The sequence below is a fragment of the Misgurnus anguillicaudatus genome, chromosome 17 (genome assembly GCF_027580225.2).
Source record: "Misgurnus anguillicaudatus chromosome 17, ASM2758022v2, whole genome shotgun sequence".
Lineage (NCBI taxonomy): Eukaryota > Metazoa > Chordata > Actinopteri > Cypriniformes > Cobitidae > Misgurnus > Misgurnus anguillicaudatus.
This window is the reverse complement of record NC_073353.2, coordinates 20,723,702-20,749,327: the sequence shown is the minus strand read 5'-3', so window position 1 is coordinate 20,749,327 and position 25,626 is coordinate 20,723,702. Positions and strand designations below refer to the sequence as shown.

Below are 25,626 nucleotides of genomic sequence, written 5' to 3'. Positions count from 1 at the left end.
AAACATCTTGTTTATGTACTCGTTCAGTCTTTCTTGTCTGTGGCTTAAAGAAAAAATCGGAATCGGCAATGAAAAAAATCATATTAAAATGCTCATATTTTTTAATGTTTGCACTATAGCCCCCTTCTCCTACTTAATTCCAAAAAGAATGTGAATATTTGTCTGGTACAATACTTATGGAATTATATGTCTTTTAGCATAGTACAGTATTTAAGTGGGCACAAACGCTTATATTTGCAAACTGACCTGCTTGAAGCCCTGAACAGTTTGGAAATTTTGCAACATTTCACTGATTTTTCTTGAAGTGCTTTTTTGTGTGCTTTCTGCTCCACTTGGCACGTTTAACTGGCGGGGGCGCAGAGAGGACGTAAATCGAAGCATATCGTTTCGATGTCAGTCAAAACTAACATTTAGATTAATTAATGGATTTTTTATTATTTAATTTAATTAATTAAATGCTGAATTCTATGAATAATTGATCACGTAGTACAGTGGGTGGGGAATAATATAAAATAACAATAATTAAATGCTGGCTTGCAGCAGGCCAATCCAGTCATCAGGCGACAGGGAACTATCCCGGTGTTCCCGATGGCCAGGCCTGAGCCAACGTCAAAGTCACATAGTAAAACATTTGTTTCAACTGAGCTTAAATATAAGTAAGCAATAAGGTACGAGAGGCTGTGCTGTATCGTGAATAAGTAACGGCTAAAGGGCGTTGTTAGGCACGACGCGAAGCGGAGTGCCTGCAACCCCTTCAGGCGTTACTTATTCACGATACAGCACTTGCCTCAAGTACCTTATTGCTTTTTAGTGCAACTTTCATGAAGTTAAATCAATAACAAGCATTCCTTCCGCTAGAAAAAATAGTCCCTGACCATGAACAAAAATGTGTTCCAATGTGTAATATGCATGAAAGTTCAAATAAAAACAACAAACCGATACATGTGGTTGCTAAGGGTGTTGCTAAGGGCGCAGTGATCAACAGAACCGTTGGGTGTAGCGGTCATAGCTGTGTTTTTTCATGAATAAAGCACACCTATTGACCAATCAGAATCAAGGATTGGAACTAACAGTTTTATAAACAATATATAAAATGATCGAGGGCCTGTTTATTTTTCTCCGTTTCATATACACGTACTGAATATGAATGACTCGCAAGTGACAAGCATAAGCGAAAGTAAAAGGATAAAATATGGGCCAGCTAGGTGTTTTTTGCTTTTCTGAGGACTAGCTCCGCCTTTTATAAGAATTGGAAACTGATCTGAAAAATGAAACAGAAACTCAAAATTGCAGATGCTTCCATATGTTCAACAGCTCTTCGGGTGATAACATAATTTACAATGGCGAGCGAGGTAGGTGAATTCTTTAGAGATTTTTTTACCATTTATGGATTGGGGCTATGTCGTCGTTACCATCATCCCTCTGACAAAAAATACGGTAGGCTAACGTCAAACCATGTTACCGATTTGTAGGCTTATACCTTCTGGCCATTATTTACTTGTCAGAAATGTAATCTATAAAAACGGTAATTATTTATTAAAATCATTTTAACATCCAAAATCAAAAATGAAAAAAAAACGTTATCCAGGTTCGCCTATAGCTTGTTGAATGGAAAACAAAAAGGGCAAAGGTTGACTTCTGTTTGCACTGCTTCTTTTATACCTGTTGTGACCAGTTTTTTTAAATACTTCTACTTGAATGTTTGATTGACTTACTATTATTGTTTGGTGTGCTTTTATGGTGTTTGTTATGTCTATGTATTGTTTTTTTACTCTATCTGCTGGCTGCATAAAAAATTGCCCCTCTGGGATAATAAAGAATACCTTGAACCTTGAACCTTCCCGCTTTGATCAATAACAAACAATTCGCCCTTTTCCTACACCATTGTAATGTGAGAAAATATGCTTTATAGACAAAAGTTCAAATTTAAACAACACTGGTCCAGAAGCACTTTCTGTTTCGGTTTGTGACTGTTTTTTATTTTTTGACACATATATCATTATCTTTAAGATGTTTGTTTAACTTTTTGACTCAGTTCTAATGTTCTGTTGGTTGTATTTTATCCCAACATTTATCTAGTGTTAAAAAACTGAAACAGGAAGTGCTTCTGGACCAGTGTTGTTTACATCTTTTGAAATGGTCTATAACACATCGAATAAAAAAAAATAACACATCGAATCAACAGAACAAACTGCCTGTTGAAATTATTGTTTTGAGGGGCTTGAATTGGACCCACTGAGGACATCTGCTGATCAAACGAGATAGAAATGAGTCCGTTATTTATTTATTTTATATGTGTGTATTTTCATATAAAACCACTCTACAAGATCATTTATAAAACGGTTAGTTCCAATCCTTGATTCTGATTGGTCAATAGGTGTGCTTTATTCACGATAAAACACTGCTATGACCGCTTCACCCAACGGTTCTATTTAATATCACTGCGCCCTTAGCAACACCCTTAGCAACACATAAACATATAATGAGACAAAGTCTGAGAACAGTTTGTTGTTTTTATTTGAGCTTTCATGTTGTTGTTCGCAGTCAGGGACTATTTTTTTTTAGCAGAAGGAATGCTTTTGTTGATTTGTCTTCATGAAAGTTGCACTAATATTTTTTTTACTTTAATATTGTGTGGTAACCGTTTTATAAAAGCAGTGAGGTGCTCGAGGCAAGTGCTGTGTCGTGAATAGGTAACGGCTGAAGGGGTTGCAGGCACTTCGCTTCGCGTCGTGCCTAACAACGCCCTTCGGCCGTTACTTATTCACGATGCAGCACAGCCTCTCGTACCTTATTGCTTACTTATAAAACGGTTAGTTCCAATCCTTGATTCTTATTGGTCAATAGGTGTGCTTTATTCATGATAAAACACTGCTATGACCGCTTCACCCAACGGTTCTATTTAATATCACTGCGCCCTTAGCAACACCCTTAGCAACACATAAACATATAATGAGACAAAGTCTGAGAACAGTTTGTTGTTTTTATTTGTGCTTTCATGTTGTTGTTCGCAGTCAGGGACTATTTTTTCTAGCGTAAGGAATGCTTTTATTGATTTAACTTCATGAAAGTTGCACTAATATTTTTTTTACTTTAATATTGTGTGGTAACCGTTTTATAAAAGCAATAAGGTACTTGAGGCAAGTGCTGTATCGTGAATAAGTAACGGCTGAAGGGGTTGGAGGCACTCCGCTTCGCGTCGTGCCTAACAACGCCCTTCAGCCGTTACTTATTCACGATACAGCACAGCCTCTCGTACCTTATTGCTTACTTAAAACACAGATCTAACATTTACAAAAAATGTTAAACAGATTTTTATATGCATAATGTTCTGTCTTGTTTTTTTTTACCATTTTTTTTCATATGTTAATTTGTTTATAGGTATATTTATTTATTCACACACCATGTTTTTTGATATAGCTGTAGCTAATACTGCTGTTTAGCCATTTTCAAAATTATGTTCAAAGTATGTTCCATCAATGGTTTAACACAGTTCACATATAATGTTTCTATTTGAATTATGTCATGTACTGTCAAAAAAATTATATTTGCTATAGAGCAAGGGTATGTATTGTGTCAAATAGATACACATTTGTTTTGCAGATGAACAAAATACACAAGATTTTAGAAAATCACAAACTAGAAATATTCTATAACAAATTTCTTGAACTTGGGATTGAGGATGTGCAGGATTTCATTGATGGTGTAACTGATGAAGACCTGGATAACATGAGTAAGATGTGTGCCATATTTGTCCAAATTTATCTGCACTTTAAAAAATGTAATCAAATTTGACATAAATATAAAAGCAAGCAAACTAAATGAATTACCATTAATGGAAAAGTATTTGTTTTTGTCATTTAAACATTCTTATTAGATTTTACCAGGGTTCAAAAGAACAGATTTCAAAATATGAAAGTTGATATTCAGAGACTTGGCACATGTCCACTCTCAAAAGGATTCTCAGTGACAAAATCACTTGGGGGACATTGCCTATATTATTCATTTCCAAAAAGTGCACGCAAACAAATAATTGGTAAGTAAAGGATTTTTAAAAAATAAGTTATGATTACTTAAGGGTGAAATAATCATATTGATGTATCTCTGTTTTGTACAGATTTGGACCCATCACAAAACACAGTGGATGATCTTATTCTAAGGATTAGCTTTTTGGAAAATATCAGTGAGCAAATGACTGTGTGTCTATTCACTGCTGATGGAATGCCATTGACAGATGATCCATTTTTCAATACATGTTAGTTTTATAAATAGTCATATTAATGATTTATTTAAAACTTAGGAAGTACAGTATTGGAATTAGACAAAAAACTTATGACATTAAGGTTTGTAATTATATATTTCAATAATTTATTTTTTTCTCTGCACAATTTGATTCTCACAGGGTCACTGAAAGACAGACACATTGAAAATGGAAGTGAATTGTATGCCATATTTACACCAAAAGAAAACTTAAGACAGCCTCCCTGCTACAATCCAAGCAACACTTTAAGTGAAGGCCCAGACACTGTCAACTGTCACGTGATGCTTAAAGTAGAAAACATATATATATATATATATATATATATAGTGTATACACATTGTGAAAGTAATATTCTGCATGTGTTTATCACATTTTGATCTATAAATATATAAGCAACTATATAAAACATTAATATAAAAATAAATGTATTTGTACAGGGCAGGTATGAAATACATGTGGACTTGGAAAAAGACACATTGATTCAGCTGAGACAACAACTTTCTCTTGAAAGTGGAATACCATCACATGTGCTTCACCTCAAGTAATTATTTAATCTTAATGAAAACATTGTATAGAGGATAATAAAGTAATAAAATATTAACTTATAACTATTAAATGCGCCATTGAAATGTATTTTAGTTTCTTTAATATGGTTAAAACTATAAAATTTTGTGTGACTTTCTTTAATAGAGACTATGAATGGAACGTCAGTGAACCACTGTTTAACCTTGGCATTAATGAGGAAACAGTGCTACATTTCACGTTGTCTTCATTTCATGATGATGCACCAGATAACACAGAGTTCTGCCATGCTGATATCACACCATCAGTGAAACAAACAGACAAAGGCCTAAGCATTTTTTTCTCAGCCTTGTATGCCATTGTAAGTTTACATCTTTGATTTTCTTCTTCACTTTCATGGTACTTATTTTAGATTATATCATTTTTGTTATGCTACTTATGTTATTAATTTATCAGTCAATAAACCAAATGAAACTAAAATAGGCATATAACCACCTTACATAGTTTGACTGAGAGCACAGAATTACAGAAATAACAATTTTAAAGGAAATTATTAAAAATAAGACAATTAAACAAACAAGTATAAATAATGTCTCACTTTTGTATAACAGATGTTTACACTGATAACCTCTATATTAATAATATAGTTATTAATAATAGGCCTACTTTTTTCGAATTCTTTTTCTTAATCTATAAAAAACTGCTGCTTCATTTATCTTAACCTAATCATCTTTTGAAATTCTAGATAAATAAAAACCGTGGAGACGGTTTCAAGAAAGTGATTTCATACATTAGAAAAATCAGTGGATGCAATGCTTTAGCCCAGAGCTTGTTTCAGACCATTTGTCAAAATACAACTGGTACAAAAGTCCAAAAGGTGATGTAGCACTGTAATATTGTTAATAGCCATAATATAAATATGCAGCTAATGTCATTATTTTTGTTTTATTTCTAGATTGCCATTGTTGAAGGACTTTACTTTCTCTTCAGAGAACTGTTACCCAGCAATACAAAAAGATCTGATGGCAGGATCATTGATGATATTGATGTTTTTGAGTATGCACCCGTTTGCTGGGCGTACATAATGTCTCAAGCAAAGGTATATAATGCACATTTAAAGTGTTGACAGACAGTATTTTATTGGGTAAGAGTATGACGCAGGGTGGCTTTGTCCCTTGTTTGGTCAAAAGCCACTGATCTTTTGAGGTTTGAAAACGTTTTAGTTCACAAATTTAATAGATTTTATTATTATTTCTTTTAATTTGTTTTACTAGTACACAAATTCCATCGGTTTTTCCATCATATTTTAACGATCTAAGCGCATTGTCTAAAGTGCACAGCACAACGTCTAAATGGGCGTGTCCGAATCCACTTTTGCTAATTTAATGACGGAGGAAATGGTTTTTGCGCCGAGCGCATGCGAAAAGGGTTGGTCCTATTGTTGGGAGTATTTTGGGCGTAACGTGCAATAAATCAATGAGAGTCTCAGCTCTCATCCCCTGTTGCGCTGGCGCTGTCCAATCCCTATTTAGATGCCGGACTTTGTAAACTGAAAAACTAAGCGGAGGAAGAAGATCCCCAGTTTAAGATTAATGTTAAATAATTGTGTTGTTTTACACTTGTATTGAAATTGTTATTTTTTTATTAAAACCTTTCAGAATCGTTTTCTTTTAGTCATGGAAGTAAAAAGCAGGCTTTTAATTGCTTTAAATGTATGGTTATCCAATATCATCAAAAAATTATTTACAAGTATGTAAGTAAAGGTTTGTACTCTAAAAATACTTTATTTGTAACAAACAGGAGATAAAGAAACGGCTCTCCGCACGTTTCAGCACTTGGACAGCATTATTTTTAAGCAAAGAGTTTTTTAAGCATTACTTAAAAATGTTTCTCATCTCACCATATCCACAGGTACAGAGTCATCATATACAATAAATCCGTTAGGTAGCATTTAGAAACAGATGCATTTGTTTAAAGGGACACTTCACCCATTTGCATTAATCTTTGTATAGTTAGAACCCCAGTCATGTTTTTGAATGGTCGTGCACCATTCCCTCAGTTTCCCCTGATACAGGAGAAATACAGATTTCAGTGTTGCACTTCCTTCCTTCAATGATGTAAAATCATCATTTTGTATCATTGAAAGCAGGAAGTCCAATATCTTTGTTGAGGGGGTGAGACTACAAACACCCCTTTTCTCTGTCAAAAAGCACCAAATTCGAAATGTATGTTACATTTCGACTACAAATATGACACACTTTCAATAAAGATTAATGTTTCTATGGGTGAAATGCTCCTTTAAAGCAAAGCATTTATTTACAGGCTACAGGTGAAGCTGCTCTTTGCGCCTTCTAACATCTCATAATTGGTCCTCATTTATGTCTAAGAGACTCAATAATAATCTTTTACATTCAATCCTTTAATCTTTCATATTTAAAAGCGGTTTTGTGCTGCTGCGCATTCATGTACTATGTGATAAGCAAACACGCGTTGCCCTCCCGTTTATAGGCGCATATTACGCTCAAGTGTCATACATTATAGTGGTTTAAGTCAGCTCGGTTCCAGACAGGCTAACTATTGCGGCAATAGTATATTACCCATATGAGGTATGTGTGTGCTTTGTTCTAGACAAAATAACTACTGCGGGAAAAGTACATTTACTGGACATTTTATGTGAATGCTTTGTTAAAGAAGAATGTCTTAAGTTTAGATTTAAATTGATCGATTGTGTTTGATACTCGAACATTATTTGGTAAATCATTCCAGAGCTTAGGGGCCAAGTAGGAAAAGGATCTATCACCTTTAGACACTTTTGATATTCTAGGGATAATTAAGTGACCAGAATTTTGTGATCGCAATTTACGTGGTGGATTGTATTCTGATAGTAGTTCTTTTATATACGAGGGCGCTAGGCCATTTAAGGCTTTGTAGGTGATTAGTAATATTGTAAATTGTATGCGATATTTAACTGGTAGCCAGTGTAAGGATGACAGAATTGGACTAATGTGGTCATACTTTTTAGATAGAGTAAGCACTCTTGCGGCGGCGTTTTGAACCAGCTGTAGCTTGTTTACCTGATTTGCATGGCATCCCCGGAGTAACGAGTTACAATAGTCTATTCTAGAGGTCATAAAAGCATGGATAAGCTTTTCTGCATCTGATGCAGACAGCATATGGCATATTTTTGAGATATTTCTAAGATGGAAGAATGCTATTCGAAAGATAGATTGCTGTCGAACATTACGCCTAAATTCTTAATCGTGGAAGATGGCACCACCGTGCAGCCATCTATGGGCATCTTGTCATCTGACATATTGGACCCTATTTTAATGATCTGAAACGCAAGTGTGAAGCGCAAAGCGCAAGTGACTTTGTGGGCGGATCTTGGGTGCTGTTGCTATTTTCCCAGCGGGAGAAATAACTCTTGCGCCAGGCGCAAATCAATAAGGGGTTGGTCTGAAGTAGGTTCATTATTTATAGGTGAGGTTTGGGTGTAACATCAAATAAACCAATCAGAACGCAAGGGCGCAAGTTCCATTGAGTGTTGCTATTATTATGACGGATTTACCAGGCGCATGCCAGGATCGGTTCAAAGCCGAGGAGACCAACGTTCTTGTAAGAGCAGTCAAAGACAGAGAAGTTGTTTTGTATGGGGATAGGAGAAACCCGCCCAAATCAGCGTAGGTCGTGAGAGAAAACAGCCACAATTGTCTCATTAGCTGGGATCCCCATCGTTGCGCCAAGCGCTACAATGATGTCAGGAGACGGGGGAATCCCAAGCTTGCCAGCATAAATCGGGCACACCGTGTAACGGGAGGTGGATCTGCCTCTACACATGACCTGACGCCAGCAGAGGACATCGCTGCAACCACCCTCACTGCTGAAAGGGTTTGGGGGCTTTGAAATCGGACCCAAGAAACGCAAGCAAGGTCCAACCCCAAAGTACACTTACAAATCAAGTTCATATACATTAAGGTTTCTTATGAAAACATTTTAATTATTATTAACATAAAATAAACAAATACAGCCACACAACAAACTTATGAAAATATTTTAATCGTTATTAAACGCAGCCACACAATAAATACAAACTATCACCACAATGATTTCCCTTATCTCATGTGTTAATATTTTTTATTGTAACAATTTATGATTTGCAAAAATAACTGTTGCATCTGTGTAGATTAGATAAGTGTGTGCGCGTTGTGCACTCTATACATTATGGTCAAGCATGTGCCCTTAAAATAGCATAATGAACAACGCGCCACTGACTTTAGACTAGTTTTTTTTTGGTTAGTGGCGCAATTGTTTTTTGAAATTGCAAAATAGCATCAGGGATGGTTTGCGCCGGAACACGCCTCCTTTTTTGCGCTGAACCGCCCAGGGAGCGCAAGTTCATTCCCTAGTTTGCTTACATGCGTCTGTGGAGGGAAAAACCCGCTGTGCACCGGTGCAAAATACGAATGATACATGCGTCACTGACAAAGTCAATTGCGCTGGGACCACGATCGGATGTTAATAGGAGGTCATTTGTAACTCTAAGCAGCGTTGTCTCTGTGCTATGGTGGGGCCTAAATCCTGATTGGAACTTTTCATATGTATTATTATTCGCTATGAATGTGCGTAGCTGGCTTGCCACTACTTTTTCTAATATTTTAGAAAGAAAAGGTAGATTTGAGATTGATCTAAAGTTATTAAGATCTCTCTGGTCAAGGTTTGGTTTTTTAATGAGCGGTCTAATAACTGCTAGTTTGAAAGCTGTTGAAACGTATCCTAATTCTAGAGATGAGTTAAAGATATTTAGTACCGTGTCTGACACTACATGAAATACCTCTTTTAGTAATTTTGTGAGAACGGGGGCTAGTATACAGAACGATGATTTGGATGACTTTACTAATTTAGAGAGCTCTTCTAAATGACTCAAGATGTTTGTATGGTAATCTAGTGGTAAATGTACTATTGGGTAGAGTGGTGGCTGCTTGCGTAGTTTCTATGTTTTCCCTAATAAACATAATTTTGTTAGTATAGAAGTTCATGAAGTCGTTACTATTGTGTTGAAGTTTACTATCTGTTTGTTCTTTGTTTCTAGTCAGTTTCGCAACTGTGCTAAAGAGGAAACAAGGGTTGTTATGATTTTCTTTAAAGGTGCCCTTCCTCTGGCGTTTTTATTGTTTTAGACTGTTGTCTGAGGTCTACTCATGATGTTTGCATGATTTTTACATCCAAAAACATCAAAAGCAATAAGTAATAGGCTATTTTGTACCCTGGTTTTGAGGCTGGTTAGAGAAGTGATCCGTTTGAATGGGCGGGCTGCATTGACGACTTGGAAGTAAACACCCACTGCTATTATTGGATAACAGTTTTTCGTTCAAACTAACTTTCAATTTAATCTCATGTGTAATCAGTTTAATGTTAAGTGAGTGTCTTAAGACACAGTGTCTTTCTTACACACGCATATTTTATCATAAACCCCTTGGACACACACACGTGTGTCTTTTATCGTAAACCCACGGACAAAAACACACACAACACGTGTCTTTTATCGTAATCCCTTTGGATGCGCGTGTAGCAGCGGATGCACACACGCACACGCACACACACACACACACACACACACACACACACACACACACACAAACCCTTTCGACACACGTGTAACGAATGCACAAACACACACGTCTTTTATCACATTCGATGCGTGTGCATCATGAATTCGCGTGAATCGCGTCCCTCTAATGAGAACTCATAGTGACACAAAGTACTAAAGTGTTTTACTCGCACACACGAGTGCGTGTCTTTTATCATAAACCCTTTCAACGTGTGTGCAGCATGAATTCGCGTCCCTCGGAAGAGAAAACACCGGCCACTACAGTGACACTAGTACTAAAGTGCTTTACTCACATAAGCTGCGCCATTCTGTCCGGATCCGCTTTTTAATCGCAGTCTCTCTTCAAATCCAGCGTTCTTCTGAACATCCAAATATGTAGCAACTGTTATGATTCCCTCGTTTAATAGGAATGATGTCTCTCGACGAAAAACAATGGCCCGATTACGGTACAGTTGACGTTTAGCCATCCTTGCTCTCTTGTTATGAAAACTAACTCAACTACACGTAATATGTGGGCGCGGGCTCAAGTTGAAGAGCTCATGAATATTAATGACCTCGATCAGTTCCACGTCACACTGATAAGAGTTTTAAACTGACCTGATTTCTCCGCTTATTTCTTTTCAGTGGCTAGAGCTGACAGAGGAGGCGGAAGTTAATTTTCACATTCACGACACAACACAAACACACATGGACCTAACACATATCAAAAAATACAAGTAAAAACGGTTTTATGTGGAAGGGCCTCTTTAATAAGCTTACTGAGATAGGTAGACCTGGCGGTTTTAATAGCCTGTCTGTAGTGTTGAACACTCTCTTTCCATGCTGAACCCCATACCTCTAACTTTGTCCTTCGGTAGTTTCTTTCCATTTTTCTAGCTACTTTTTTACGGGGCTGCAGTATGATGGTCATACCATGGAGCTGGCGTTGTTTCTTTGATTCTCTTTTTTCAAATGGGAGCAACGGCATCCAACGTGCTAGAGCAAACGTTGTTCAGGTTTTCTATTATAATATCCAGATCTTCACGGTTATCTGCTACATGTTTCATTTGAGACAGGTCTGGAAGAGTGCTAATAAAGCTATCTTTAGTGGTGGACATTATTGTTCTGGCTAATCTGTAGCATGTTGTAGACTGAGCGGTCCTATCTAGAAGTATCGTGTTTACACAAGGCAATGGTCTGAAACGGCATCGCTCTGGGGTGATATTTCGATGTCATTAATATTTAGTCCGAGTGACAGAATTAAGTCTAATGTGTGCTTACGAGTATGCGTGGGCCCTGACACGTTTTGTTTAATACAGAAAGAATTTAGAACATCCATAAACGCACATCCTAATGCATCTTTTGGGTTATCCACATGGATATTAAAATCACCAACGATAAGAGCTTTATCTACAGTAAACTGTAAGCTCAGATAGGAAGTCTGGCTATTTCTTTAAGAAAATCTGTGAGGTGGCCCGGAGGCCTATATATGGTAGCTAAAATGAACGAAAGCTGTTTGTTGTTACGATCAGTTATTTCCATATTTCCATATTTAGCGGTATTATTTCAAACTAATTAAATTTTAGTTCAGATTTATGGTTTACTTTAAATATGTTGTTGTATATTGTAGCTAAACCACCCCCTCTCCCTTTTAGACGAGGAACTTGTTTAAAATAATAGTCTTGTGGGGTGGATTCGTTTAAACTGATGTAATCGTCTGCTTTAAGCCAGGTCTCTGTTAAACAGAGTGCATCTAAGTTTTGGTCAGTAATTATTTTATTGATAATAGGTTCTTTATTGGTAAGCGGTCTAATGTTAAGAAGGCCTAATTTTAACATTTGAGTTTTATCTGTTAATGTATTGTGTTCTAATTTTATGTTAATAAGGTAAACGGGGCTCTGTATTTATTTGTTCGAGGAACAGACACAGTCGAGATGTTTTGGTACTCTGGTAAAAAAGGCTCTATGTGCTGGGATATATGTGATCTTGACATGTCAAGGCAGCTAACAGACTGATGGGTAAGCCGATCTGTCTGTTTCCTGACCTGGGCCCTGGATAGTCAGACAATCCAGGGCCCAGGTCAGGAAACAGACAGATCGGCTGTAAAGGTACAGTTAACTGTTTTGTACCCTTAAAATTACCTGGTACCAAATTATTCATTAAGGTACAGAATAGGTCTTCAGGGTATACTATTGTGCTGCAAAATTCAATTTATTGTATACCCATAAAGATACAAAAACAGTGTAGGGATTTCGACTTCAAAATTTCTGGTAGTGGGGGTCTTTGTTTGTGCTCTCCCTGATATTTGGGAGCATAATTGTTAGTCCATGTTATCTATTATAGTTGAGGTTTGCTCAGTGGTAGAGCATTGCAATAGTACAAAAGGTTGTGAGTCCAGTCACCGGGAAACAAACAGATAAAATGTATTCGTTATAATGCACTGTTAGTGGCTTTGGATAAAACGTCTTCCAAATACATAAATGTAAATGTCATGGTACCTTTAAACCTGTTTTTTGTCTCTGTAGAATGAGAATGCAACAAATGAAACCTATGCTCCATTTCACATGAAGGCACAGTCTACAAGTCAGCGCTTTTCTGAGCCTGTGCATGTACCGGGAGTGCCTGAGGTTTTTGACAGGATGTATGTGCTAGATAAAATTAGAGGTACAGTAAAAGTCTTTATTTTTTTGTTGATGGTTCATGTTGTGTTACAGCTTGAAAAAGTGTAATGATTATGTCACATGGTCAGAGTGAAATGTAAAGCTAAGCAATGGTAATTTGTCTATAGAATTTTGTTTTCATAATTTACTTTATCTTCTTGCATTTTAAGAGGGGGAAAAAATTCCTAACTGCAGTGAACCGAACCTCAGAGAGACATCAATTAGAAGAGCCACCAATATTGAGAAGATTTTGCTGAGTCTCCCTCCATATATTGAATACTTCTATCGCTGGACTGGTCATGATGGTACTACATCTGATTCCAGGTATTGCCAATTTTGTTTTATGCAGAATCTTTCCTAGATGGAGCAAGGGAGCAGACTCACAGTATGCCCTTAAGCAGTGGTTCTTATTTTTTCACAGTTTTTAACACTAACACATTAAATAAGACCACTGATGTACCACTATAGGCAACACCAACCTTGCATGTACCACACATTAAAACACGTAAACATGTTTAAAAATAAGAAATATGTTTAATATTTTAAATTATATATGCTTCTGTCAGCTGCAATCACTGCTTGCTTAGTACTGTCTTCAAGATTTTTTTATGTCAGAAATCCAATTAAAATACAGAACTAAATGTCTTCTTCAGGCATCAGTCAGTATTTAGTGTGACCTCTCTTGGCACGAAACACATCTTGAGCTTTTTTGAGGAGACTGTCCTAAAGTCATTCGATTAGAATTAGAAATTAGGATTTTTTTTGTTTTAAGAGATCCTGCAGCTGCCTATATTGCTCAAGTGGAAAGGGAGTTTACCCTAAATACTTCACACTTCAGCTTATACTTTTATACTGTTTTTAATACTACAAACACATTTACTGTATTTTCTGGGTCTATTCTAATAAAGAGACTGAGACAAAATTATAAATGATCACTATACAATTGCAAAAACAACACATCTAATGGTAGCATGGTGGCCTAAGACTTTTGCACAATACTGTATATTCGAAAAAAACAACATTCACAAAATAAAATATCTAAAAATAATAATCATTATCTTTAACAACATGCTGATCTCCTGTGCCTTTTTATAGTAGCTTTAACATCAATCCAGAGAAAACATTTGCCCAAATGAATGAAGAGTTGTCAAACTTTCCTCACTTGACTGTAACTCCACCACTACAGCTAAAAGCTATTGGAATTGAAGGACCATGCTTAGTCATGCTCAGTCATCGTAAGTTGTGTTATGTTGTTGCAGACTGATACTATTCCAGACTCTATTACGAGTACATCACTATTAACAAATATTTTGCCATTACAGAAAAACAAGGTGTATTCATTTTCAGAGACAAAATGACTCCTCAAAACATGATTGCTTTTGATCCTACTGCTGGAAAAACCACAACTGTGAACATAGATGAACTGGCTAATGTGTAAGTGTTGTTCCGCATTTATTATTAATAACATTTTTGTAAATGCCATAATTTGATGGCTGTGAGTTAGATCTCGGCTTACAACTCAGATCTGATGGGTACCCCCCAGAGAAATTATGTAAATAATTCATTTTATTTGCATATCGAATTGACAAACTACATTCAGAAGCTCTAAAAACAAGTGTAGTGTCTCAGATGCACCAAATGTGTAATTGTTATTCTTTGTAGACTGAGAGATGCCAGAGAGGACCTAACATTCAAAGTCACTAAGCCTCCAAAGGAGGCTATTGTGGTATGTGTATTACTGGACTAAAAATCAGCATAGACTGAATTGTTATTTTTATGTTTAAAATTAGTTGTTCAAAATATTAATGTGAATGCAAAAGTAATTTGTATGAAATGTTTTCTTTTAAAGGTGCTCTTTGATTCAAGCTCCTCCATGGGAGAGGAATGTTTTGACAAAGACTGCGCAATGAAACGAATTGATGCCATCAAAGAAATATTTGGCAGCTTTGCAAACCGATGCATGGCATACAATTTTGATCAAGTAATCTGCCTTGTAGAATTTGACTCTAATGTGAAAACTCTTCATACATTCACAGAAACAGTGGAAACCTTTAAGGTAAATCTTAAGTAAAATATCTATTAAATCAATATTTCATGCCCTATTTCTATCGTTGCGCAGCACCCATAACTATATGCTCTGTCAAAGTTCTTGTTAAAGCATTTTTTTCTATTCTGTAGAAATACACATGAGAATATTGTATACATTCTTTAGAATATAAAAAATGTTGGAAAGTGTAGAGAAATAAGGAACATCAAAAGCATTAAACACTTGAATAAAGTTTTAATGTTGATCAAGGGTGTAATTTTCAGTGGGATGGAGTAAGCCCCCCTAATAATCAAAACTAACAAAAGACACTCCCAATATTTATACAAAGAATAATGAAAACACACTGTATGTACTGTAAGTTGATACTTTAACTCGTCCAATATTCAAACCAAATCTTTGTCCTTAAAGTTTATGGCGGATCATGTTAAAAAAAAACATTTTGATCAATTCTTGTTGATTGGTTAAAATGTATCTACTTCGTATTTGTGCCCTTGTTATTCAGGAGTATGTAAGTGGACTTCAACCATCTGGAAGAACTTTACTGTATGATGCATTAAATCATGGACTTCAAGAACTAAACCAAATCAAAAAAAGATTTCCAGATTGCAAAGGTCGCATCCTGTGCTTGACAGATGGCAATGATTATGGGTGTGTTTCCTTAATAATTCTCTCAAGCCAGTTGTCGATTCTTTCTTTTAAAAGTCAAAATTAAAAAAAAAATGTTTTCCTTCCAACAAAATGCAGATCGAAATCTGATCCAGTTCATGTTGCAAACCAGTTAATGACTTCAAAAACTGTTGTGGATTCTGTGCTACTTGGTAAGGTGGAGAACAATGTACTACACGGGATAAGCAATGTTACAGGTATCTTTGTCCTTTTAAAGTTTGTTTCACTTTCTGGGGCTTAAAAATCCTTTTTCTACTCTAATTTTTTAATACTTTTAACAGAGAGATATAGTCCTTTTACAACCATTACTTCAAAACTGGATTGTGGTTATCACACTTAAATAATAAGTGAATGTGTGTTTTTTTTTTTTTTTTGGTTTAGCACTCTCTTAATTTAATAGCAAGCAATCAAACCTACATAACATATTTCAAACACTTAAATAAAAGGCTGCAGTACTGTAATGCCATATTACACTGATATAGAAACAATATGGGTATGCAACAACAACGTCACTTTTCCACATGACCACGCTGGAGCTCGCCCTGTTGAGTGGCAAAACATTCAACAAAATGGCTGGTTTTCACAGCAGCTGCTGCGAAAACTCCAGTAAAACCGACTATTATCAGCATAAAATTTATTTAGTTGGCCTTAACAGTAGTCTGTGGACATTGGCATATGGCCAGACATTGCTTTTCCTGACATATGTTTGTCTTGCACTATTACACTATTAAACATCCCACTTTTGTAGAACACAAGGCTCATAATAATGGAAGTTTTTTAATGAAGACTCACTGACAAAACTTTGCAATTACACAGAATAAGAGTATTCATTGATGTATTTTTATAGTGTTTTTTCCCCCAAAATTTGATATATGGCTACTGCTACTAACTTACTTCTCCTTTGAGGGTTTTTTGCAGTCTGGAAAAATGCCGCTCTAAATTTTTGTTGAATCTGTTAGTACAATCGATCACACAAAAACTTTTAGACAAGTTTTTCACGCTATGCTAATTCTCTCGCTCAAACTTTTTGCCACTCAGTGGGCGTTACCGCAGTCACTTTCGCCGAAGGTGACATCACATGCATACCCTTTATTGTAAACAACTGCCTTCAGAATTGTCATTTGCCACATTATTACTACAATAGTGCTTATATGTTTACATACCTTGGCAGAAGTTATGATTTCTTAGCCATCTGCAAGTATGTGTGTCACGTGACGATCCGTAGATGCAAGGATAATTGTCTCGTCGTCTATTTTCACATCAAAATGAAACGAAACTTCAAGAAAAAATTACAGAGGACATGACCTCAGTGTTCTCAATGGTAGCTACGGCCATGCCAAGAGGGCTCATGTACAATGGATATAAAATGGGGCCCAAATTAGAACCCTCAGGAAAACCATATTTTAAAGGAGACAGTGAAGAAGAAGAGGTATATGCAAAATTCACAAAGAATGTTCTTTCATAGAGGTATGAGTTAAACCAATTTAAAGCGGTTCCCTTGATACCTACGTCATCCTCCAAGCGTTTCAAAAGGATTAAACCCAGCATCGACTGCCATCTGTACGTCATTAATTACTTTAACCAAAGCAGTCTCTATGCTGTGGCCAGCTCTAAATCCAAATTGGAAATTATCTAAGATTTAGTTTTTATTTAGTAAATTGGCCGATAATTATTCAGCTCTGTAGGGTCAAGGCTACAGATTTTTTGAGTAAAGAAGAGACCACTGCTTGCTTAAGACATGGTGGCACAACTCCAAGAGTTGTTGATCTAAAGGTTAGAGTTCATGTCTAATAATATCCTCCAAAACTGGAAGAGAGACAGAGTCAAAATGATCAAATGTACAGGAGTTCGGGATAGATGGCGCTAGAACGCAATAAGAAGGCACAATACTGTATCATCTCTGATTAATATAATCTAGGAAAAAGGTCAAAAAGTCCTCACATGCAGGTGTAAAGAGCGGAGTCAGGTTGAAGGCCAAGAAAAATGGCCAAGAAATCATAAATTCTGCCAGGGTATGTATGCTTATTAGCACAACTGTGTGTTGCCTTCAGGTGGTTGCTGTTTTAAGCCTGAAACAAGCAAAGCAGCCTTGCAACTCTTCGAGATGGAAACTGTTTTGTCAATGGAACTAAGAAAGGAAAAGAAACACTTTGATATATCATCAATAACAAAACTGGTAAATGCATACTGACAGAAAATACAATGCAAACAAATCATTTATATCCTTTAACATGTTAGTTTTTAAAAATCTGCATTTCTCACTTTTACTGATAAATTTGACAGGAGGACCTTGTAACTATTATCAATACCTTTGGATATGATGTCAAACCAGAGGTGAAACTACCCCCACAGATTGACAACAAAGTGACAGTTACACAGAAGTAAGCACTATCATTAAACTGCAGCCTCAAATCTACTGTGCATGAGATAAAATACCTGTTGGAATTGGTAATTTTAGAAGAGTTGCTAATACCTTAAATATTAAGCATCACATGGTTATTAATGCAGTATGTGAATCTTTAACCCATAATAAAGATAATTAAAAAGGGTGGATGTTTATCATCAGGCACAAATAACAACATTTGAGTGTAAGAGTCTTCTAATACTTGCACATTATTTACAGTGTCTTGAAAAAGAAAATTATGGAATCCAAGAATGGGCGCTTTTTGGAGAAGGACAAAAGAATTTTGGAGGAGCTTAAGAATCTTCACTTGGAACCCCATCCTTTCTGTACAGTGCTGCCTTCGGAAACAGATTTCAGTAAGTATGAATTGATAACAATGTCTACAATTATTTAGATAAGTCACACAAGACTAAAAATCTGAAATTTTTGAGGAAATCACACTGTCAGAAAAAAGGCTTAAAACTGTACCTTTTCTGTCACTTGGGTGGTACCCTCAAAGGATCAGTTTTGTACCTTTTATGGGTATAGACCGTTCCATCGGGCGCACATGCGGTTGTGCGATAAGCGTCTGGTCTGAACTTTACTTCCGGTTTCTGTTTAATGGTCTGACTAGTTGCTGAAACTGAACTCTTAAACAAATACCTCGTCGAAAATAACAAATGTTTCGCGTTCCTATGTAATCTACGTGTTGTTTATTTTGCTTGTTATATAAATAAACTACTTTAAAAGGACTTTGTTGTTATTTTTGCTTCGCGGAGTTTACCGGAAGTTACGTGATGACCACGAAGGTAGCTTGTTTATGTTGTTACTGCTGAAACCGTCTATACAACACATTGAAATATTGTACCTTTTGGAATACAATATTATACCTTAAGGACCTATTGTGTACCTTTAAGGACCAATTTTGTACCAGATAAACGTTAGTGGTACAAAACATTTCACTGTACCTTTAAAGGTACAAAAAAAGGGGCTTAAGGTATAATATTGTATCCCAAAGGTACAATATTTCAATGTGTTGTATACCCATAAAAGGTACAAAACTGAACCTTTCAGTGACAGAAAAGGTCAAAGGAAAACCATGTTTTCTGACAGTGTAGCAATTCACATACGCAAATGAAATTCTGTAAGATGTCTGTATACTTATACGAGAGTATCCCTAAAACTTTAGACAGAATCACTGCAAAGGAAACTAATTACCAATCAACCTTGTGATAAATTGTTTCTACCAATTGAGATTGGTGTGTTAAAACATTTAGGCCATCTCTGTGTAACATTAAAAACGAAACATTAACTTAAAGGAGTAGTTTACCTCCAAAATGAAAAATTCACCGATTATTTACTCAGACCCATGTCATCCAAGATATTTATTTTAAACCAAGAAGTGTTTCTGTCAGACATATCAGCATAGTGTGAACCGATAAGAATAATAATACAATGCTTTGTTTCATAGCCTTTTGGAAGATTCTGATGGAAGGGCCTCCACAAACCCCATATGAAAATGGAACTTTTGAGCTGTATTGTTCATTTGGTTCTGAGTACCCCGTGAAACCACCACTAATGAGGTTCTTGACCCCTGTATCCTTTTAACTCTACACTCAATGTGCTGTCTTGACATAAATGAATTAAATGAATTAACAGATATGTAGTCTACTCCCTAAACAATATACATTTTCAGTCAAGCTATATAGTTCTTAATTGTTGTAAAGGTTTACCATTGTAATGTGAACAGTGAGGGAAGAATCTGTCACAACATATTTGACCAAAATTACTCTGCCCACATTACCATGAGAGAGATCCTGGATGCCATATTTGGGCTCCTGATTGCCCCTGAACCAGAGGATCCTCTAGACAGGTATTTATTTATTAGAATGTATATACAGTATTAGTAAAATTGGAGGTATGTAGGGCTGTGTTTTAAGATAATTTCCGGTAAACATTATGTTATGCTACCAACGCACTGCAGATAAAGTAATACACACTTTGGCCAAATTTTGTTTTAAGCATTTTGGCAGAACAATTTCATTCCAGCAAACAAAAATATGAGGAAGAAGCCAGGAAAAGCACAGAAAAGCATGCAAATTCCTCTATGGATGAGTTGGAAAAGGTAATTCTGAAACTACAATTCACAAATGCTCAAAATGCAGACACAGGCCTATCCAGCTTTATTAGAACAGGACCCCTATTGTATCTGTTAGGGGTCAAGCCCTGAAGGCTTTTATCCAATGCAACTTAGGCTGCATTTACACTTGGCATTAACATGCGACCTGTATCCGGATGTTGTCCACATACACATTGAAAAGACAAGTGTAAACGCGTTTGTGTTCGGAATGTTATCCAATCTGTGTGTCCTGATGCAGAGGTAGTCGAGGACGCTTTGTGATGGGATCTCAGTGTAATGTAAACGCATTCCAGCCATCGTATCTGCATTTGCAGGCCAACGTCACACAAAACCCCGCCCACTATCATCTCCTCTCACTGACAGCTGTCAAAAATAAAGGACGTTATGTCATGGAGCGCAGGTGAGAGACGCACAAATTTATATTTGTGGAGAAATGCTAGCTGGCTTAAACGTATTGTGAAATAAATCGATATACAAAAGCATTTTAACACTGCTGACTGTATTTAACTTATTAAGTCATATGTTTAACATGTTTCCACTATTTATGGAGTTATTTAATATTTCATGGCAGAATTGATCGTTATAATGTTTGAGTTTCCATGGTGACATATCAACGTGAATGTTGCACTTCTTTCTGGTCAGTCAGCAGTTTCTATCTCATTTAACACATTTTAAGTTACTTGAAAACACGTATAAACCATAATAACATTAACCAAATACATTTATTCAATGTTGGTTTTATACAAAGTAAGTTACTTATAAATATGTTTGTAAATTACATTACTATATGCACTATAGAGGGAGACATGAACAGGAAATTTAGGAAATGGTTAGCTGTTTTAGTTAAATCATATTCCTAAATCATAAATCAAAAACGTATAAATTCAGGCAGACTAAAAAGTCGGGATGTCATCCAAATGTTTCACACAGATTTTGTTGTTGATGAAAAGCATGCGGGTGAAAGTCAAGTTCAGGCAAGGGCGTAGGTTTGATCCTGGCATTGGTGGGGACATAAATAAAATGGTCGCATTGCAAAAACTGTTTATCATTGTTTACTTGACATAAACAACATACAACTCAGTATGCACTTTACTCAGTGACATCTGACTCGCCACCCCTGGTGCCATCCCAAATTTAATGTACTATAATAAACAATTTGTTATGTCCTAGAGCCTAATAAACAGTAACTGTTTAAGTCTTTGTCAGAAAAGAAAATCACAACATATATGAATTCATATTTACTGTATAACAATGAAGAATATGCAATTAATATTTAATTCTTAATTTTGCCAAAAAAATCATAGTGTTGAAGTAGGTGTATGTATATCATGCTGTTTCCTGAACAACGTTTATTAACGTTTCTGTAGTTCACATTAAATCTTCTTTTCATTAACAGATAGTTAATCAGTGTGAAAAAAATAGTTTAAGTTTAAAATGCAACCTTACATTATGTCTATCTGTTCAATTAATGAGCACAGTGCAGTAATGTAAAGTATTCAGCAATCATGACATGAATTCAAGTTTTTACCATGTTGGGGTTATTTTCTTTCATGGATTAGGGACCCCCTAGATAACCTTGCCACCCCATTTATAAAAGGTTGACACAAGTTTGCAACTCCTCAGGTTAACATGGGATTGTCATGTATTGGCGAAAACACTGTCCTTGAATCATAATGTGACACAACTTGTTCCGTATTTTGTGCATGAAACAGTTACAGTGGGTATAATAATACTTTCTTCCTCACTTACCTGTAGCCCGAATAATCACGCGCGTCTTGTTGAGTGAACTTTGGCGCGTTGTACAAAGTGAACCCATCCTATCACACGTAGCGAGTAAAGAGTGATGTGAGTTAGAGAGGCGGGACTCAAGAAATGCAAAGCCAATCATATTAGCGATGTGAGTTACGGAGGCGGGCATTGCAGAGGACGAAAGCTGTTAACCGTTTGTGTACCACATAGAGCGTTATTTTTACAGAACGGGATTGCAAAAGATTTCTAATCTCATTTAAATGATTCCTGAAAAAAATATAATAAGTAAAAAATAGAAAACACAAGAATAAGACGGACATCAGTGGTTATATATAAATAAAGATTAATTGTTTGGTCGAAATTATTGCTAGGGACAATTCAGTCTTCCCTGAATATTGGTAAGGACATGTCCCTAGCGTCCCACCCTAAATCTACGCCCATGAGTTCAGGTAACGTTGGCTGAAACGTGCATCCTGGCGCGGACGTTGCAGATAAACAAAGATAAAGCCTTTAAAGATAAAAAAAGCTTAAAATGTGAACATCATGTTTTTGGGTTTGCTAGTTATTCTCTGCTGTTTGCGATCACACATCCAGATACAGAAGCCACATTTATGTGACAAATGTAAACGCGCCGTGTCCTGATATACGGATGATCGGATCTGCGTGAACGGATCACCGAGATCGCATGTTAATGCAAAATGTAAACGCAGCCTTACACATTAGAGAGCATTTAACAACATTTAAAATGAACCACATACATAAAATATGGCTCTTTCTATAGCTTTGTAATAACATTTGAATATGAATATGAAATGAAACAATGCGTTTGTGAGAGAAAACAATTAATATTTTCAGTGTGTTTAGCGATCGATGCACTGCAATTGTAAACAGTTCTCAAAAATGGCCCTGTTGGCTCCACATCAGTAAGATGATCATTAATTCGCAGTTGTCTTGTGGCTTTGTGTTTTGTCACAACAAGATTCTTTCAATGTTTTTAAAGCAATTTCAATTTAATTCAATTCAATTTTATTTATATAGCACTTTTCACAATAGTTAATTGTTTCAAAGCAGCTTTACATTAATAGAAGCAGTGAAAAGCACAGAAAAATGACAGATAGCACAACATAATACACGATAGCATAAGCAGTTAAATTTGCTGCGGCTATGACTCAACATTATAAGCGAGCGTATTACTAATGTAACGTCTAGAAGAGGAAGCTAGAGGAAGCCCAAGAAGGCTGCCTCCCCGGGGTAAAAAACCCCCTAGGAGAAAAAAAAGCAATAAAAGTTTACTGATTCCAAAGACAGATGAAAATAGACAACTAAGATCATGTGTGGATTTGGTAAATGAGCTGTGTTCTGACCATGCACATTTTTTTATATTGTTACATAAATTTCACAATTAAAAAATAAGCCAAATCAATTTTTGAGAATTATCATTTTAGTTATCAATAATTCTCATAGCAATAAATAATTTCCCATTTATCAACATTTTTTACCACAGGGCTGTTGAATGGTTTATTCTGATTGGTTTGGAAATGTTTAACTGTTATGGATTATTTTTCACAAAACACACACCTAACCTGGAAAATGTCTTAAAATAACCACAAGAGCATTGTCTTGGCAATGTTTGTGGTATAAGCGGGATATTGGGTGTGTATTGTTTTCAAATAATTTAACGGCATTGTCAGTTATTCCTTACAAGTAATTTAGACTGTGTTTTTTACATTTTATACCATTCAGATATGTTATATGTAACCGTTGTTTACCTTATATCCAGAAAAAATGCAGATTTATTCATTGTTTTATTTAATGTTATTCTAACATTTTGCTTCAGAAATATGTGGGTCCAGAATCATCCAGCACTGTCATACCTCCTAATTTAATTTGTCCTCTGACAAAAAAACTTCTTATTGATCCAGTGAAAACTAATGCAGGAATGGTGTATGAACGACGTGCTATTGAAAAACATCTCAAGATGTAAGTAACCAACTTATCTTAAATTCCTTCTGTATTATTCTGGATTCTTTTCTGTTTGAGTGCTGAAGCCATCAGTAACTCTGATGTATATGCTTTATTATTAGGAATTATAAAATGACTGTTACTGTATAGTATACAATACTTCATTATAAAATTAACTCAGTTTAATAAACATAATAAAAAACAAATATACAAAATAATTCAAGACAAAATTAAAGTTATCCCTCCAGCTGCATCGGATCTCAGAACAGAGATTTAATAGTTCTTAAACAGGACATGAGGTGCTCGGATGCAAATCCTCTTAAAAAAACAACATCCGCTAAAAAATGAGATAATGATATTTGTCGAATGCTCTAGTCACATACAAATATTTTCACTCAGGCCATTCGGAAATACCGGTTTGTTGGCAGAATTCATCAATAGTCTGGCAAAAAAAAAAATGACAAGAAAACACGTCAGAGTGTTTTGTATCTGAGCTCTATGTAAAGTACTGAATTATTCATTCATTTGAGTTTGCTGCTGTGAGCTTTTTGCTTAAAATTGAATCAAATTCTTGTTAACAGCTATCTTGTGATATTATTTCAGATATAGGAGAGTTGATCCAATAAACAAAAAGCTTTTGCGAAGAACAGACTTAAGGCCGGACCAAAATATGAAAAAAGCTGTTAAGGAATATCGTGGACTACAGATTCGGGAAACAACTGTTTAAGGCAGATTATGTTTGCATTCATATTTGGCAACTTATTATTATAACTTGCCAGTTCTAGTAATCTGTGGTTGTTTAATAATTTCAAAACCCTCTGTTCTCCCATGTTTTCTAGGCCTACTATAAAACTTTTTTCACTGTGTCATGGATAAAACATATTATTTACTTTAAATAGCAGCTTTAAATAGAGTTGTGATTAAATCTGTTCATAAATTAGATGTGAAAAGTTGTAAGAACATATATGTTTAGTATCAGAAAATACAATAATAATAGTAAAACTACATGTAGACATTAATGGACAGCAATCTTACCTTTGTTGTATTTGTAAAAATTGACCAAAATTATGTTTTTTGTGTATTTTTATATTTTCTCTCATATAGAATTGGGCCTTTTTTTTCAAAACAACTTATTTTTTCTACATCTCCCTTTTCAATGTTTGTTAACATTTTGACTATCAAATTTAAAATATACATCTCCATTTCTGTTTTTTAAATCTCAGTTGGAGCATCTTTTACAACATATTCTTTCTATATTTATTTCAATTTTATTCATATAGCACAGTTGTTCCAAAGCAGCTTAGAAAATACAGAAAATCAAGAAACAACAAAATATAATTGCAAGAATTAAATTAAGTAGGAGTATGATAGCTCTATAACATCACAGCTGTGATAAGGCCAGAGTCACGAGGCCGCAGGTTTGATAAAAAGAAAACTAGAAAACAACAACAGAATTATTTTAAAAGCCTCTTTGGTGAGGAACTGCTTTCTTACGCCATGGATTTGATGGCAAGAATGACAGGTAACCCTTTCGGCTGTTTGTTTTGAATGTAATAATAACTCAATAGACGGAATATTAATTTCTCAATATTACCGTTAGGGTCACACAGTGTAGTTTTAAGATTAGTTCAGGCTAGAATATATATAAT

The 25,626-nt window shown here is 35.6% G+C and overlaps 1 protein-coding gene across 4 annotated transcripts; it reads left to right on the top strand.

Annotated features, from left to right (window-relative positions):
- Positions 1 to 1,229: 1,229 nt before the first annotated feature.
- LOC141350264 (uncharacterized) lies at positions 1,230 to 24,840 on the top strand. Of its 4 annotated transcripts, none has more exons than XM_073855158.1 (25): positions 1,230 to 1,352; positions 3,604 to 3,733; positions 3,878 to 4,036; positions 4,118 to 4,255; positions 4,403 to 4,551; positions 4,699 to 4,802; positions 4,952 to 5,144; positions 5,529 to 5,660; positions 5,739 to 5,882; positions 12,896 to 13,034; positions 13,201 to 13,354; positions 14,126 to 14,265; positions 14,353 to 14,464; positions 14,693 to 14,756; positions 14,880 to 15,086; positions 15,580 to 15,725; positions 15,822 to 15,940; positions 17,795 to 17,919; positions 18,027 to 18,124; positions 18,367 to 18,503; positions 19,598 to 19,722; positions 19,854 to 19,999; positions 20,149 to 20,251; positions 23,853 to 23,995; positions 24,581 to 24,840. In XM_073855158.1, exons 1-25 carry the CDS (start codon positions 1,341 to 1,343, stop codon positions 24,702 to 24,704), a joined length of 3,243 nt encoding a protein of 1,080 aa, XP_073711259.1. In that variant the 5' UTR covers positions 1,230 to 1,340; the 3' UTR covers positions 24,705 to 24,840. The 4 variants fall into 4 exon arrangements, 3 of the variants coding, with proteins under 3 accessions (XP_073711259.1, XP_073711258.1, XP_073711257.1); XM_073855157.1 differs by having other exon boundaries at positions 1,303 to 1,437; positions 14,129 to 14,265; XM_073855156.1 differs by having other exon boundaries at positions 1,303 to 1,437.
- The last annotated feature ends 786 nt before the right edge of the window (positions 24,841 to 25,626 follow it).